Here is an 18,277-nt window from a genome sequence, read left to right as displayed (position 1 = left end):
TATTTAAATGCTCACTATTTCCACTTTCAAGTTTCTACATAGCTGATAATTACCTACAATACCACAATAATCAAGGAGTAATGGCAAAAAAAAGCAGTTTCTTGGGCATTAATCACTAAATATCACCTGCTAGAACTTTTGATGGCTTGAGCTTCATCCAACACCATGTACTGCCACTTAACTCGATGAAAGTATTTTATATCAGCAATTACAATTTGATATGATGTGATAACAACATGGAATGGAGATGATGTGGTATGAAGATTTGGAGATGACCAACATTGGCGAAGAATTTTCCTTTCCTGGAAAGATGAGGAATAATAAAAGATGTGTAGACAAAAACCTATAGAATACACCATGGCAGATGTAAGTGTATTAACTGCAAAGAATTCAAACATTTTCCCTAAACTTTGAATGGAGGTCAGTGTAAAAAAAAACCATCACTAAAAATATGATAAGTATTACATTCAGGCATAAAACCAAAAGAGGTTGTAGTAAGATTTCAACTTTCCTATTGAACTTTAGAGATGAACTCATCTCGGGCTCTTCAATGGGTAAGTAAATGTAATGCTGTTAATGTTTCTGGTCGAAACTCATTACCCATCCTCAGGTAATAGCCACGAATCTTAACTGTCAGCTGGTTTTACATGAACACTATTGTAGGGGGATTGGCCAAGCTCCAATTATTGGACTGGTGGACTACTGAACTTGAGCCATTGACTGTTATCTATCCATCTGTATTCTTCCCAGGATTCTATTCCAAGAGCTACTGGCAGCATAGTCTGAATTTCGGCTTCAGTTCCTCCTCTCCACCCTTATTTTTATTGCTTACTTCGTTTGGTCATCCTAAAAATTTACTGCGCACAGGAGAACACTCCTGCCTTAATGCAATGGTCCAGACCAGGGTGACTACAACTTTTTTCTGGATCATTTCCCTGTGTTTTCCCCATAATATTAAAAGGAGACAAAATTAATGACTCCAAATAAATAAATATTTAGAAAAATAAAATTCCTGTTTCTTTCTGAACAAACCTTGCACCATTATGAGCTAACATTTTGACATAGCATTTCACATAAGACAGTTAAGCCAGTCATGGCATATGATTTTTCCTCTCCGGACTTGTAAACTGAAGTGCACCTGTACAATACACTACATGGATACAGGTACATAATAATCTAATTTTACATCATTATCTAAGTCCTTTCTCAGGAAGTATTTCAAGACATCAGGTTTAACGAAACATTCAAAATACCAAAAAATATGTATGCAGTACATTTTGGTTGAAAAAGAAGTTGAATTAAAATTTGATTGAATCTGATTCCAATTAATCAGATAAGTCCTTTGCAAATACAAATTTATCAGAGCCTAAAAATCAATTCACTAAAGAGAGAATAATGAATTTATATTTTACCTGAGGATTTCCCCAATATGGCACAACCTTAAAATCAGGTACAAAACGGGCCACTTCCTGCTGCCAATTATGTAAGGTTGAGGCAGGAGAAATGACCAAAAAAGGCCCCCATATAGCTATAAAGATAATAGAAATCATCAGAAAAATGTATCCAGAAATAAAATTTAAATAACAATTCTTCGTAGAGAATTCAAACTAATGAAAACTACTTAAACGCATGCAATTAGACATGGGCATAAGGAAAAAACTCCTGACAGTAAATTGCTCAACCTGGAATAATATGGAAAAATAACAAAACTTGCAAATTTCACAAATGAATTCTAAATAAACACACAACCCAGGTTTCAATACTTCATCTTAAGGTGATTAGCCCAGGTTAAAACAGAGGTTGAATTATATTTATCACCCTTATCCAATACAAAATTCACAAGATTATCCCTCAGACAGTTTGATTTGTTGAATAATACATAAAATAATAGCTTTAGTTGCATAACACATTTTGCTATGCATAAATTAGGATTAGTATAGTTATCATATGGATTTTTAAAACTACCATGTAATAAGATAGCTTCAGAAAAATACATAAATTTTTTAGACATAGAGCTAATTTAAGTATTACAGATCACCTAAAAAGCACTACATACTTCAAGGTCATTATACCCAGATCGAGATATTCTCCCAAGATGCATCATCATTTCACCTTATTGGATCCAATGCAACATAGTGAAGCATTGTATCTCTGCAGCGATGAAGCAATAACTTGCAATAATGTTTGGTTGTAGTGCTCCGTATTGTCAAAAAACAATAGAAAACTGTAGGTTATTCCAAATAACACCCTATTTGAAGTTTTATAACCTATACATAATTTTAAAAATATGTATTAAAACATGCACAGATCTTGCACAGACTTAGAACACATCCTTCACAGCAGTGGTGCAGCGAGGGGGGATTTTGGGGGATAACCCCCCCAGAGAGCTCAGAGAAATTTTTAAGTTTAATCCATTTTACTAAATTGGATTGATATTACTAATAGATAATTAAGGATTAATAAAATATCCCTCATAAAGCCGCAAAACTCACCATTTTCAACCAATTATCTTAAAATTCCACAATTTATTAATCTTGCACATTTCGCTTATCTTGGTGGGCATTCTAAACCCCCATATACCCCAGTATTAGTTACACCTAAACCCCCTGCCCCCAAGCCTTTATTCCTAGCTGTGCCCCTGCTTCACAGAGTCTAAGTACAGCTGTTATGGCGGTTGGCCCTCGCATGGAGGACCTGGACTCGAGGCTTAATCCTAAAACATTTTTATTCATCATTTCTTTCAAATTATTCTTTTAGGGTCATAATTGAGTCACCATTATTCATGGTTTTCCCTGAAAAAAGTTTTCCACATAATTTTTTTTTCTACCCATCAGAAAAACTGGAACAAAACCAATACAGATACATAAAATACATAGGTCTTGTTCACGATGATTACATGGTAAGAATAATATCATTGAGAAAATGATGTTTCAATGCATTAACATGGTTTTATGGCATAAATACCTAAGTAAGGACTATGAAAATTTCTTGCAATTACCTAATAAGCACACCTAGACTGCTTACAGCATTTTGGGAAGAGGAGGTAAGAGTATTCAAAGATTTCCTTGAGTCGAACCAAGGTCCATGAATTCAAGATGCAACCAGTTTTGGATGTATAAATGCATGTTCAAAGCAGTATTCCTGTAAGATTCTTTCCCTTATTTGAATTACTTTGGAAAATATGCCTGGATCATTGTGATAATGATGACAGAAAAAGTGCAACGCATTTTGGATGAGGTAGGTAAATTCTAAGATTTCCTAGAATCAATCGAAGGATCAGAGAACCACGACCAAACCAGATGGGATACTTCATGCATGGATGATTTAAGTGCTATTTTTAAACGTTTCAATGTAAGCAATACTTTCAAAGATATATTAAGAGCAATGATGCTGTGTGCCCCCAAATCAAGTATAAAATATTCAAATGCCCACCCCATTACGGATCCAGCATCGTGGATCACATTATACAAAACTGTCAGACAACCTGGGTATATGGACCTTGATCTACTTAAAATAAAAAAGAATAGGATTAGAACTTACAATATTTTTCTGCAATGTGGCACAGGAAAGCGATGGACTGTACAGTCTTTCCCAAACCCATTTCATCAGCAAGTATACCATTTATACCCTGGAAAAGAAATATGAACAATTCACCTCATACTAATTACAAGAAGAGTATTACATATGTTATTTTTACCAACAACTCATGAAATCGAAACCCAACTTCTCGTATAGGATGCAATGTCACTGAACGATGAAATGCTGTACCTTTAGCATACATTCTCCCACACCACACTAACTGTTAATCACATGGATTAATTGTCGAAATTATTGCATAAAAAATCACTTAAATCTTATTTGAACATCATAAACATGAAATATTCTACAGATAGAATTAACACCAAAAATACACCATTCGTATGGATTCGTAAGAAGTCAGCACAGTACAGTGGAACATCGTTAAAGCGAGTACGGGCTATAACGACACCCCCGCTATTACGAGAGATAGCCGATGCGCCGTCGATTGACCCTATAATAAGCGTGTTAAAAAATTCGTTTTTACGAGACCCTTTCGGCGTTGGCTCTCGCCATAGCGAGGGTTTCACCGCCGGAAGACTTTCATGAAGACTCCTTAACCTCTGTAATTGCTAGCGATCTGTTAGAAATGAAGTTAATGGAGTGCTCGGAAGATCTGTCGCCGCACCACTCCTGTTCCTGTTTATCTGTTTGCAACAGGTATATTGGCTATTATTTGCTCCACCTCCGGTAAAGCGACAATTCGCTATAGCGAGTGTTTATTAGTGCACCGTGGGGTGTCGTTATATCGAGGTTTCACTGTAATAACTTTAGATGAAAATACATAAAAATTGATTAGCAAACAATACGGAACAGCACACCAAGAACTGAAGGAATGCTACCAAGAAATGAATAATACTGCAAAACTATTTTTTTAATCTAAATTTCCAGCATTTAAATTGTGATAAGAAAATGTGAGGAGATTTTGTGCATGACGATTAAGGCAACTTGAATTTTTTAAATTGTAAATTGAACTTCTTACCTTGTTTTTATCCACAAATTTTGTAATCCCACCATAATTTTTCCAACTAAATGTAGACACATTTATCCAATACAGCCAATCCTCATTCAATATTAAGCTAGTTCAATTTTCATAAAACTTCTAATTATCAACTGTCCAGGGATAACACCTTTAATGGTAACGTGGAATTCAACTGAATCAATAAAAAATGGATTTAAATTAAATCACCTGGTCATAGAGATTGGCCAGCCAATTCATGCCCTTGAGTTGATAGTGTTTCAAAACACCCTTGAATATCTTTGGTTGAGGGCGCCCTTCTCCAGCAGGAGTATCAGTAAGATTCAATCCACTACTGCCACCACTAGATCCTTGACTTGAATTTGGCCCAGCCATTCCAGTCAGCGATCCTTTAGTTGGAGATGATGTGGGAGACGTTGGGGAGCCAGCCCCAGGAGCAGATCTTGGACTAATTTGTGGATCAAAATTCCTCGCTCTTGCCTGCTCTGCCTGAAGAGCTTCTCTTACATTCTTTTTCACTTTTGCCTTGACTACTTCACTGAAAATTATGAAGGAAACAGAAGTCATAAATTCATTCACCATATAAAATGATACATTTTTTATTAATAATATACAGTGAGTCCTCATTCTACGTCACCCCGTTTAACGTCATTTCGCAATAACGTCACGAAAATTTTGAGACCGTCATTTGTTTATCGCACCTTCGCTTCGCGATAACATCAAGGCTTTTAAATTTCGTGCGAGAAAAAAACGCGAAGCGGCCAGCGTTGCAGGTTGTTCGTTTTGTGGGCAGTAATACAGTCAGTCTAAACGAAGTGTAAAACGGTTTATTTATTGTTAATTGCGATTACGGTTTTAGCAAATTTTCTGCTAAATGAATTCTTAGGTAGGTCCGCAAGGTTTTACTTGACATAATGGTTTTCGGGAACCTAAAAAGTGATTTCAAGGAATTTTTCCGTGTAGAACTCGAAGTTTTTGTCGTCGCTTTATTCGCCGTGTTCACAATAACTTTAATTCATGTAACTGCGACGATGTTTCAGCGATAATGATGCCCAGGCGACGCTCGCCTGGGCGACCACCATAGCGAAGCTGAAAAGCAAATGCGGGAAGTTACAAAAATGGAGAAGGATTTACGTTAGTGCTGCTATTGTCGTCGATGAAGACAGGAACTCGTATTTATGCCATAGCTTGGCATTCCCATCGTAAAAAATGCCCCAGATATGATACGCTAAAATTTTTTCGCGTAGGAATAGTGAGGTCTAGGAGCCGATATTCACTTTTTTACACTGTTTCTTATGGGATATTATGTTTCGATTAACGTCATTTCGTTTATCGTCACATTTTTCAGGAACGGTAAGTGACGTTAAACGAGGACTCACTGTACTGTAGATGGGGTTGTACAGAGAATAAATTTAAAAATTCCAAAGATTATTCACCCTGAGACACATTTGCCGCAGGAAGAAAAAATTAAACCTTTTAGAAGTTTCAACTTGAGATAAGGTTCAAACATGCCTATTATGTAATGGCAGATAAGAATATAAATCAAATTATTCCCACCTGTCATAGTGATCAATTAAAGCCAGTCTCTGACTTTTTGGTCCAGGTTCATCCAGCTGAGCTAATATACGGTTATGCCTATCTTGAGCAGCTGCGGATGTTCCTTCCCCTCCCAACTTTCTTGACATGAAGTGGGCATACAATTCAGTTTGGGTTATCAAGAAATTAAGTTTTCTCTGCTGACGCTTCACCTGAAAGTTTCCAGATAGCAAAATCATTTTTTTTTTTTTTACTAAAACCTTTTTAATGACTTTACCTCATGTTCTGATTTTGAGGTCTATAACTTAAATAAAACTTTATAATCACCTTGAAACTTTCTAAACACATAGAACAGACCTTTACCAACAGTCACTTGTATCTCAAATATTAAAACTTTATGTCAGTATTTTCATTAATGTAGTAAATGTTGACAAGGATCTACCCTGTACACCCTGGTAATTTCAAGATGATAGAGCAAGTTGTAAACAAGTCAATTGTCAGGAAACAAGACTAATAACTACCGGAAGAGTAGAATGAGGTGTTCTATTAAAGCATATCATAGTGAACAGAATGAATGAATGAATGAAAGAACATGAATGAATTTCTTTAAATAATCCACAGCTTTCCTAAAAAAATCAAAGGATTAATTAAGAGAGGGTAGCTAAAAAGAATCTACATTTTTGCAGTATACAATATGCAACTATTTGCACACACATCTCCATTTTACATCAAAATCATTTACATAGAGAACAGAGCATCATATTAGGCAACACGCATTTTTAGGCCAAGAATTCAGCAATTGTTCTCAAAATGAAAAGATAGTAACAGCAAACATCTTCAAATTGATATTAACACCATTAAAGTAATTTCCAATGTAGTACCTCCATTATTTCAAGGTCCATTTTCCTCTGCTCCTCAGCTTCCCTCTCCATTCTTCTCCTGGTTTCTCTTTCAACGCGATCAAATCGCTTCCAATATGCTTGCATTTCTCTTGTAAGGCGCTTGGAACGCCAAATTGTTTCCTTGGTGTTTTTCTGGCTTTGCATTGCTTTCTGCCGCCAATATCGCATACAATGCTGAGCAGCTTTTCTGCAACTCATCAATGTTTCTTTATGGTTATTAGCTCTCGCTCTCTGAACCTAGAAAAAAAAATTTAATGATCACCCAGAGCAATCAGAGTGACTGATTAACTTTACTAAATACAAATACGTAGCTTTCTACTGAAATAATATTCCTTAAAGTTACAATTCTCTGAACTAGTTTGTATTATCTCCACAGCATGTTTTGCTAAAGAGGGCTTAGTCAAATACAATTAATTTTTATGGATTCCAAATTTAATTTTTTTAAATGGAGATGACAAACAACCTGTCAACTGAGAACTGAAAACTTTCATATGAAAATTCAATAAATTTCCATTTTATAACATGGTTGTTAGCAATCAAATGTAACAATAACACAACATAACACCACTCCTTTTGCATGAGTAATTAAGAAAAACTTAGCATTATTATGGATTAAAGTAACTTCTTACCAACCAATACAAAAAATTTTAATATCAAAATGATTTAATAATGAGACGCAGGTAAGGAAAACCCCAACAATGAGAAAGACAAACAAGATGATAGAGGGGATGGAATAAGGGGAACACAAGAGCTTAAAATCATTAATAAAAGATAAAATGCATGTTTCCCAGGGGTCAGGCAGGAGAGTCCTTTTCCAGGTTAACATATACACAGGTTGATTTAGGAATTTAGGAATGACAACAGTTTTGTGTAATCTATTGGAGTCACATTCATGATATTTTGACGGCCTCTCTCATACCAGAGTTTTAATGCTTTAAACGTTTCAAAATTTGCTGACTTTTCACAGTCGTACTATCTTTGATTTAACTTGATAAAACCATTATTCAGCTATTTTCAAGAGAATTAGAGTTTTACCAAAAAAGAAAATGCAAATAGTAGATGTGAAATGTTTTTCTTAATATCAGATTTTAAAATTTGGAATTTGTAATCATAAGGAGGCTGTATTCAGAAAAATGCAATTAACGACGGTATGTAAAATTAAATTGAATAACTTTGTCTCAAATAGAACTTAGCAAAAACTTCACTATTTCTAATCTCAGCAAATATGTCTGCCCTAATCACCTGTCTATATTCTTTTGGGCCATCAAAATTTTAAGCAGGTCTAACAACAAATCCAAGCTACATCTGATGCATCAAGATGTCAGCACCACTTTTCTATTCCATTCAGTGACAACTTTTTCAGTACTTTACTGATACATATTTCCTATACTTTTTATGGGCATCCAAAAGTTCGCAGATATTTTCAGGTTTTGCAGGTTTTTGAAACTTCTACAAATCCTGCCTGGAGACATCTACATTACTTGAGACATACCTCGCAAGGAGGATAAAACAGATTTATAACCAAATTTAGTCTACTTTATAGTTCACCTATTAACAGAGTCTGAATGGAAATAATTTATAGCCGTACACAGATTGCCAAATGTCAGCTCTATGCCCCAGGGTAAGCTAAGCCAATGCAATGGCTTGCTGCAATATACAAATGTGATACCACTGCTACCCGAAAGAATTGGCTCAGCAAGTCTCAGGCCATTGGTTATATTCGAGCATTACGCAAGTACTCCTGGGGAAGGGGACTGCAAGGGCTACGAACCTGCCAATTATAAAGGCCACCATGCATGGTGAATAATCACGCTGAATGATCATGCAAATTAAATCATTCTCACTGCCAACATTCACGGGATCATGCAAGTAAAAATAGAACATGTTCTAATTTTCATTGAATGAGCATGCACATGACGACTGATTAACAAATGTTTCCGTAATACACGGCCGATGATTTCATTCGCATGATCATTCACCGAGTTTAACACATTCAGCACGGAGCGCGTCAATTGACGTGCTCTGCCGGTCGGACAGGGCGCCTTTCTCCGCCTCCGTACGTGACTAATATCCACTTCCAAGTCTTCCGATCATGTGCTTGGCCTTCAGCAAGCTTCCGTCTTTCGACCCGTGTGCGCCGTTTGTAAATAGCAGAATTTGAACTGAAGTTATGGAGCGAAAACCTCTCCCTATTTTTCTTTCTTATTTTATCGGCCGATTCTGACGACGTTCATGAAAATCAGGCCCGCATTGAATGTGTTAATGACCTTAAAACAGTCTCTTTAGTAAATGAAGAATATGGTGCGAATCACTTACTTTCCCGACTTCTTTCTTGGCCATCAACATCCAGATCTTCCTCCTCCTGTGAGCCATGACTTCTGGGTTCTTCTTGTTTGACTGTGATTTCCGCCTTCCCCCCTTGCTCCTCCCCCCACCCCCCCTCCCCACCTCCCCCTCCTCCTCCTCATCGTCCTCCTCCTCTTCCTCCTCGTCGTCCTCGTCCTCCTCCTCATCCTCATCCTCTTCTTCCTCATCCTCTTCATCCTCATCCTCGTCCTCATCCGCCTCATCCAGCTCCTCCTGCTTCATCTTGAGCAGCCGCATCGTGTAGTCCATCTCGCCCTCCCCACTCCCGACCCCACCGCTCGCTTCCTCGCCCCTCTCAAGACGTCCCATGTCGCCGTCCTCGTCCGCTTCCTCGTCCTCCACTTCCTCCTTGATGGAGCGAAAGATCGACGACATGCCGTCATCAGCATCCCTCGGACCACGGCCTCCACCGCCACCACCACTTCCACTCACCTGGGGACGGCACCAATAAAATGTTCAATGGAAACAATCATTCATTCTCTTCCAATGATATCAATCCCTCATGCAATTAAGAGTAAACAAATTGATTAAATGGCAACTGGCCTTTTTTTTGTTGATCAGAAATATTGAGTATTTTGAAAGCCAAGAAAATAATTTAATGAGGAACCAATTTTATGTTTCAATTTAGAGTGCTTAGGGGATCTTGAAGCATTACACAAGTACTCCTGGGGAAGGGGGCTAACGAGTTTGCATACTTCGGAGATTCTGCAAATTTTGTAACAAGGAGCAGGAGGGGTCAAAAATTCTCAATAATTTGGTTACATAATACTTGAACGCTCACTTACCATAAGGACCTTTATTTGTTTCAAAAATCATATTACAACATGCAAGATTAGTCCAATATACGATGCTCCAGCTCTTTCCTGTGTGCAGTAAAGTACAGTGAATAAAAATAATTAAGGGCCAAAATGGGTGACTTGAGACAGATCTAACTTTCCCTTTGATCATCACAGCACCAAGCACGTCAAAGCACAGTCTGCCATATGAAATTAATTGGGAATCATACCATGACTGTCCGAGTCTAAAGCACCTTAGTCTTTGGAAGGTGCTGCATTATGTATGGCACGCAGAGAGAAGTTTGAACGCTTGTAAGTGGCCTAGCATTATAATATAAGCACCTAAAATGAGAACTACCTAAATATGTATGCATTTTCATATGATTTCCATTCTATCACAACCAGAGAGTAAGGAAGCATTAAACCATATAGAAAATTTGATGCTGCTGTCAACTGCAGAATTTACTAATGAAACAATGAATTTAAGATACAGAAAACTTTCTGAGCAGACACAGACACGATTAAATACAAATTTTCACTGCTGCAGTGACTCTATTACATCCATGGATTGGGGCAATTTTGAATACAATTATTAGAAAAAAATTATCACTTATTTAATAGAGAATCATTCTTCTAGAGTTAACTGAATAATTGGAATCATCTTTACCATAGACAAATTGACTGACTGATTAATGTGCTGTAGCATACCCACACTCACCATTTTCGATCCAGCTCCAGAGTGAGAACTGCCAGGGGCCGACCCACCTGGGGGAGCATCCCTTCCACCTCCTTTCTCCTTTTTCATCCTCTTCAGCTTCTTTTCCATTCTGCGATCCTTTTTGGCCTTCTTACGACCCCCTGTGACTGATCTTTGATGCTCTGGGAAGCGGTCAAAGGTTGATAGGAGACCTGCTCCATAATACTGGTATTGTCGGTTCTGTACCAATTAAAAGAGTTTATAATCACTAAATTTAAGCATAAGAAGGCGCATACAAAATTACATACAAATGATATTACTCAAATCCCTCTTACTCAAGTGGTGAATGTTAAAAGTGTGAGGAGGAGGGTTTTTTTCAATATATACTTTCACACTCCAGCCAAGTGATAATATGTAGTGGCATAGTTTTTCAGTCAAACCCCCAAACCTTGAATGGTTTTTTACTTGAAAGATTAAGCATTTGAGTAATATATGATTTAGTTCTTCCTAGGGCGGACCATCAGGTAAATTCCTCTCAAGTTTTGTACAAGGTCAGGGCATCTAGGAATTAAGTGTTGAAGTAAGGAAGCTATTCATTTGATTACATTTCAAGTCTGAAGACATACATAGAGACCTTTGTTAAGTTGAAATAACGGCGCTGTGCCATGGACAGCAGCAGACAAAATGTCAGCTCGTTTGATTCCGGCCTAAGGCTACGGAAATGTTAAAATGTTGGTGAGAACGACAAACTGAGGAACCCTTAAATGCACGAGTTAGCGAACAACTCACAAAAGAAAAAAACATGGGTGCCATTCAATCGGAAAGTATTTTTTGTATTTTTTGCATTTTTTAACCTTTTTTCACTCTTTGGCCTTGAGCACCCCGCAGACCATTTCAACTTTGGGCACCCAATTCAAATCCTCGTCACTGTTCCGAGCCCGTTCCAAAGTACCGAATCCATGCGATCGGTTCTCGATACCGGTTCCACCTGCCAAGAACCTGGTACCAGAACTGACCCATCTCTAGTTTAATTACCTCCACAGTTTCCCACTAGATAAAGTTATACCGGCCTTCAGCGTAAAAAAAAAGTTATTTCTTCTTAAACTCCAGAGGTATCTAGCCAAAGAAGTTGCAGGGACAATGCACATACCCAATATTGAGCCACATTTTGACATTAAGGAATGAGCTCATTCACCAATTTCTAGTTTCAATTCAGACAAATTTTGAAAAATGAAGTGGGAAAAGTAATGCAAATCTTGCATTTTGCATTTTTTACCATTAAGTTTTTTTTTAGAGAATGGCTGAATGAGAAAGATTTTTTTAATCTTTTTAATAATAAATATAATAAAGATTTTTTAACTAATAACCCCCAACCATTTAAAATGTTCTTTTAAATATAAGTCATTTCGGGTCAGTGAACGACCCAATAGAGGCAGGGGTACCAAAACCATTGGGGCCTGAGCTGCTACTCAATACGAGAGTTAAGAATGATTTTTACTGTTCACTTAGCAAAAAACACAAAAACTTAGGACCCCATGCAGTCAGATGAGTCTAAAGTACACCTCCTCCCTTGCTAAAGCCTGAATCACACGATCATTTTATCCGTCATTTCCAAGTGATCACTATCAAGCTGATGACGATCACTATAATCGTTGCTGGCAATTTTTTTTCGCGATCGCGATGAGGATTCCCATCGCTATTTTTCATCACTCTTCCGGTTGCTTTTTCCGTCGCTAAAACCGTCACTAAAACCCCATATCAGCCAATGGGAACACATGCCCGTATGGAGCGATTGCAGCACAACGTTTGACAATCGTGGAAACAACATAGATAAACACACTGTATATTTTCGTTATGCGGGTCCTATGACAACGAGCTGTGATATTGAAAGTGATGCGAAAGGCGATGGCGGGAGGGACCGTGTGATTCAGAAAAATGATCACTAAAGCAATCACTTTTCCCGATTTTTCACGAAAAGCGATCGCACTAGTGATCACTTATCACAATGAAAGAAAATGATCGTGTGATTCAGGCTTTAATGAGGTAAGACGAATTCATGAACATAATGAAATAAAGAAAACATGAGAATTGTTCTTAGTACATATAAATTTGTAATTGGAAATTCTTTCCTACACTTTGTACTGAACTGATAGAGCATTATGACACAATGCTAGCCAGGGAAACAGAATTATCACCATAAATTTAAAGAAGAAATAAGGTTTAGGGAGAATAGGTGCTATGAATGATCACTTTTCACGACAAAAGAAAATGATCGTGTGATTCAGGCTTACACAAGTGTACCTAAGTGTGTTTAGGATTTTCTCATGGGTTCAAAACATACTTATTTGCACCCTCACCACGACATATACAGGCTCTTGCATAGAAAAATTTTGCAACAAAGTATGTACTAATAAAATATAAACAATTTCTATAAGAATCTAAAATTTTAAAATTTGTCCTGAGGTAATGAGGTCATGTGAGTTAACTATCTATTATTTAGAAGTTATATCTTTTTTCTATTTCTTTATTTTTTTAGATATCAAGTTTACATTTTATACTAAATATATTAGGTTTACATGGTTACTTTGCACCCCGGAGATCCCATGTGGGTGCCACAACACCCATGACTTTCATTGTAGATATACAAATGCATGTACTAAATTGTTCTTTGTATGGTGGCCACGGTATATAGGCATGCAAGGCCCTTAGCACATTCAACTCGGACCCGAATTTAATTAACCCTCCGGAACTCGCGCTGAGCCTGACAGGCTCACATTGCTGATATTTTCTTAATAGTTCTTGACAAATTCTCAATAATGCGCTTGGATTTTCTCTACCTTTTCCTTACTCTTTTGGCTACGTTTTACATGCGCAGAATATCCCGATCAACCTATCATAAGGTTGGAATATGATACTTTTGCTTCATATGCACGCGGTGTGAGCCCCTCAGGCTCAACGCGAGTGCTCGCGTTACATTTGTGTTTCTCACCCTTAGCCTATTCTTTTTCTCTGATTGCCTGTATACACACCATGTAGGATGTTATGGATTACCTCTAACACTATACTCCTAGTAACGGTTCTTTTTCTGGCAAACCGGCTTGATATTTTGAAAGTCAAAACTATTTACATGGGAGTATGTCTGAGAAGCCATTGTTACTCTTCCTACTGTAATTACAAGCCCGCTATAGTTGACACAAAGTAAGCTACTTGTATTGATTTCACACAATGTTATAAGTTACGGCTCGTTATAATTACACCTCTTTTCGAAAAGTGTATTCACTTCGCCAATCAGCGGCCATAAAATTCGGAGGAAACAGTCATTCTGACTAGAGATTGCACAGATATTGGAGGTGCTCTTCTCGCTGAAGTTTCAACTGCGCCAGTTCCGCCACAAAACCGTGAGTATTCTCTTTCAGCATGCTGGCAGTGATTTTTTGCTTGAAAAAATTATAGAAAATACAAATAATAACAGCAAAGAGGCAAAAAATGATAGGATAGTTGTTTTCATGAGTTATTTGAAAAATTTGACAATCGTAAAAGTTCTTACATTATTGGTGAATACACAACCATTTATGAGTAAATTGTGAATTTTCGAGGTCTTTTCGCATTCCAGCAAGTATCAAGTATGCCCAACAAATACGGGATAAAAAATTTTGCTTTGCTAGGTAGATGCTAGAATATTTTATACTTAGAACTTTGAAGTGTATGCTGGTAAACCACCTGATGGATCGTTTTCGGTCAACAACAGCCCTTCTGATATCGTGAAGAGTTTATTCTCCCCATCAGCAGTACTGGTATAAATATTTCGATTGACAATTTATTTGCCAGTTTTTGTTTAGTAAATGAACTCTTGAAATTCGGACTTGCCGTGATTGGAACAATTCGGAAAAATAAGCGGGAATAGCCTACTTTTTTTCGTTGAAACAAAAAAATAAGAAATCCAGTTCATTTGATTTCTACAAAAACTGTTTTTTTGCGTCATAAACTCCAAGAAAGAATGCATTTGTGTTTATGATATCAACCATGAACTATAACAAAAAAATTATGAATGTAATGGAGATGAAAGAAAGCCAGAAATGATACCTTTTTATGACATGACAAAATCGGGAGTAGATACACTAGATCAGTTATGCACGGCATGCAATGTATCAAATAATGCACGGTGTTGTCCCAAGCCAAATATTTACGTAATGCTAAATATTGCTGTGGTAAATTCCTACATTTTTTACCTCGGAAACAAAAACTTGGAAGTGAAATCTCGGAGAGTGTTATTTAGGCAAATGTCAGCTGGGCTCGTAGATGAACACGCGTAAAGAAGGGGAACCATAAAATCGCTCCCCATAGACTAAGGGCTAATTATAAGACGAGCCTATCAAGACTAACAGAATAGATTAACCAAAGGCAACTAAAAAAAACAGAGAACCCAAAGTTCACTGAAATTTGAAAAATGTGTGCAGACTGTGGATGCACGAAAAATATATTTACCGGGTGTGTCTGCGAAAATAGTGGCAAGTGTATTTGTCTCGAGCATACACATTTATTGTATGGTGCATGCTTGCAGAATAATGATCATAGCTAATTTTGCCTTATAATATTCTTTCTGTCCTAATATTAACACTGTGTAGTGGTTTTACGAGTCAATAAATCAATAACAAGTAATGGTAATCTATTTTATATCACACTCGATATGAAGAAATAATTACATATTTTATCAGACGTAAATGGACTTGATTTTCATAAAATGGACCATTTCAGCATTATTAGTTAGATTTACACAAGAGAAGAGTAAAAATAATCGACTTTAATAGGTGAGGACTTGAAAAAGAAAATTGAGCCTGACAGGCTCAGCGCGAGTACTCGCGTTCCAAAAAGGGGCGCGAGTCCTGCAGGGTTAAAGTCGTCAAAATCGGCCGTTTAAAATATGAAAAAAATAGTGGGAGGTACTGCACTATAACTTCCGTTCAAATACAAACAGCACACATAGTTCAAAAGAGAAAAGCTTGCTGAAGGCCATACATATGATCGGAAAACTTGGAAGTGGATATTAGTCACGTACGGAGGCAGAGAAAGGGCTCCCAGCCGGCAGAGCTCCGTACTGAATGTGTTAATAAATATAAATTAACCAATAACTAGTGATTTGAAATGAAATGTAACAAACAGGTGAAATTATCCAAGGTATAACAAAATAAAAAATCTTAGATGCATAAATCACTTCCTTTTTAATCAAAGTCAACAGACATTGTGGAAGGTTACACAGGATTTCCACTGGGTCAGGTTATCTAACTCCATCTCGGCCGACGTTTCGATGGGCGAGTTGTCCATCGTCTTCAGGGCATTCAAATACAAACAGCGCATACAGTTCAAAAGAGAGAAGCTTGCTGAAGGCCATACATATGATCGGAAAACTCGGAAGTGGATAATAGTCACGTACGGAGGCGGAGAAAGGGCTCCCGGCCTGCAGAAGACAATGGACAACTACCCCATCGAAACGTCGGCCGTAATGGAGTTGGAGAACCTGACCCAGTGGAAATCCCGTGTAACCTTCCACAATTCTATATGCTGGGAAAGCCTATGATCATTCAAATTCACCAGACACTCTGTCCAACTGGAACAATATGCACACAGTAAGCGCATACTGGAGACCTTTAGGATGGATCAAGCCAATAGCCTATCAGCACTCCCGGAAGTCCAGAAAATGAGAGAAAATTTTCCTGATATGAAAATTTCAATGAAGGAAACTAAATATTATCAGGGCATTGGAAGTCTCCTCCACCTTGTATGGACACCATATCAGACCAAGCTGTTGCCACTAGCAATCAGAGTCAATTTTGTACCAGATTCACAGAAGAGCATTGGGTAGAAGAGAAGCAAATTTTTAGATACTTGAAGAGTTCAGACAACATGGGTTTTAAGTATACTGGAACTAGTCACAGTGATAACTTTATGAGAGTCACCCGCAACACACAAATTGTGTGAATAATCCACAGAGAAAAAAATCATTCGTCTTGACCAGGATTCGAACCCGGATCCCCCAATTCCGGCCAAATGTTTTAGCCAGTTAAGCTCCCGAGGCATCATTCAAATACCCACAGGCATCGGGGGATCCGGGTTCGAATCCTGGTCAAGGTGAATGATTTTTTTCTCTGTGGATTATTTGCACTGTCAATATGAGGATAAAATATAATATAGAAAGAATATGTCATCAGCTAAAGTATATAGTGATGCATATTGAGCAAATGATATGGAGGTAAGGAATTCCTTCAGTGGTTTTGTAATTACGATGCAGGGGGACAATCACTTGGCAGTGTAGAAAGTAAGAGGGTAATTGCAACATCAACAACTGAGGCCAAGTATATTGTAATGGGAGAAGCTGTGAAAGAGGTAAATTGTTGAGAAATTTCCTAAATAAGATAGGGGTTCATAAACAGTTCATTCACGCATGACACCCACTGACTCAGATTTTGATGAAACTTGGCACAATTCATCAAAATCCGAGTAATGCATATTAAACTAATAATTATTTATTTTATGTATTCCACCAATTAAAAAAGGTTTTCATGGAGTATTTAAACAATCCCTAATTCAATCAGTTCAAAATACATATCGACACAAATTTAGAAATATGTACTTGGAAAAGATAAATTTTACCTCAGGGTTTGTGTGGTACCGTGCGGCATACTTTTTCCTCAAGAGATGCATTTTAAGCATTTCTTGGAGGTCTTGCTCCGTTATGACTCCTTCATCATCCTCTTCATCACCTTCGGAGCTATCACTGCTACTGATTAAAACATTCCTCAGCCATTTTCGATTCCTCCGTATATTGGCAAAGTTGAACAGACGACTTCTGTCAATTCTCCTTTCTAAGAAAATTCAAATGAAAAAGTACAAAAAGCTGAATTATAATTTAATTAATCAATTCAAAAAAAGACTTTAACCCTAGCCAACAACACTCACAGCAATTCATAATAGTTTTTGTGAAAATACTAGCATCATCCTGAGCAAGTTCTTAAAATTCTGTCAATAATTAATTTCACCTATCTATTTTCCATAGTGTCTTAAATAAAGGCTGCTTGGCAATCCATTGACTTTAACTAAACAGTTCATTTTGATCCCGTTCAGTAGAAAGAGAAGTTAATCAATACCTGCTGCTGACCCCACGTCCCCTCCCAAAGCCGACAATCCTTAAGCACAATGTCACTCCCGAGTGCGTACCCATGCATGGTATAAATGCCAATTCCGCCAAGATGGCAGATTGGACATGTAAAGCGGGTACGGCCTGGGAGGGCAAGTCTGCCAGATTGGTGGCAGAAGGTGCATAGAGCCAGGTCACGGTGTGTGACTGCTCTTCTTAAATAAGGATTGAAATATACAATTGCATTTACACAGGATTCAATAAGAAAATAACACTCTTGCCCCACCTCAAGGTATACTTAATACATAGTAG

General features: G+C 37.5%; 1 protein-coding gene across 4 annotated transcripts in view; it reads right to left on the bottom strand.

Annotated features, from left to right (window-relative positions):
- Window positions 1-18,277, bottom strand: part of LOC124157268 (chromatin-remodeling ATPase INO80) — a 189,290-nt gene that overhangs the window by 165,417 nt on the left and 5,596 nt on the right. For all 4 annotated transcript variants that reach the window (XM_046531843.1, XM_046531841.1, XM_046531842.1 and 1 more), the window contains exons 4-12: window positions 17,482-17,693; window positions 10,855-11,073; window positions 9,310-9,792; window positions 6,973-7,230; window positions 6,113-6,303; window positions 4,766-5,093; window positions 3,541-3,628; window positions 1,413-1,528; window positions 127-302 (exon numbers count right to left, since the gene is read on the bottom strand). In XM_046531843.1, coding sequence (XP_046387799.1) covers window positions 127-302; window positions 1,413-1,528; window positions 3,541-3,628; window positions 4,766-5,093; window positions 6,113-6,303; window positions 6,973-7,230; window positions 9,310-9,792; window positions 10,855-11,073; window positions 17,482-17,693 — 2,071 coding nt within the window. The remainder of the gene's footprint in view (window positions 1-126; window positions 303-1,412; window positions 1,529-3,540; window positions 3,629-4,765; window positions 5,094-6,112; window positions 6,304-6,972; window positions 7,231-9,309; window positions 9,793-10,854; window positions 11,074-17,481; window positions 17,694-18,277) is intronic.

This window comes from Ischnura elegans, chromosome 4 (genome assembly GCF_921293095.1).
Source record: "Ischnura elegans chromosome 4, ioIscEleg1.1, whole genome shotgun sequence".
In the NCBI taxonomy this organism is placed as follows: Eukaryota; Metazoa; Arthropoda; class Insecta; order Odonata; family Coenagrionidae; genus Ischnura; species Ischnura elegans.
This window is presented reverse-complemented; position numbering and strand designations above follow the sequence as displayed.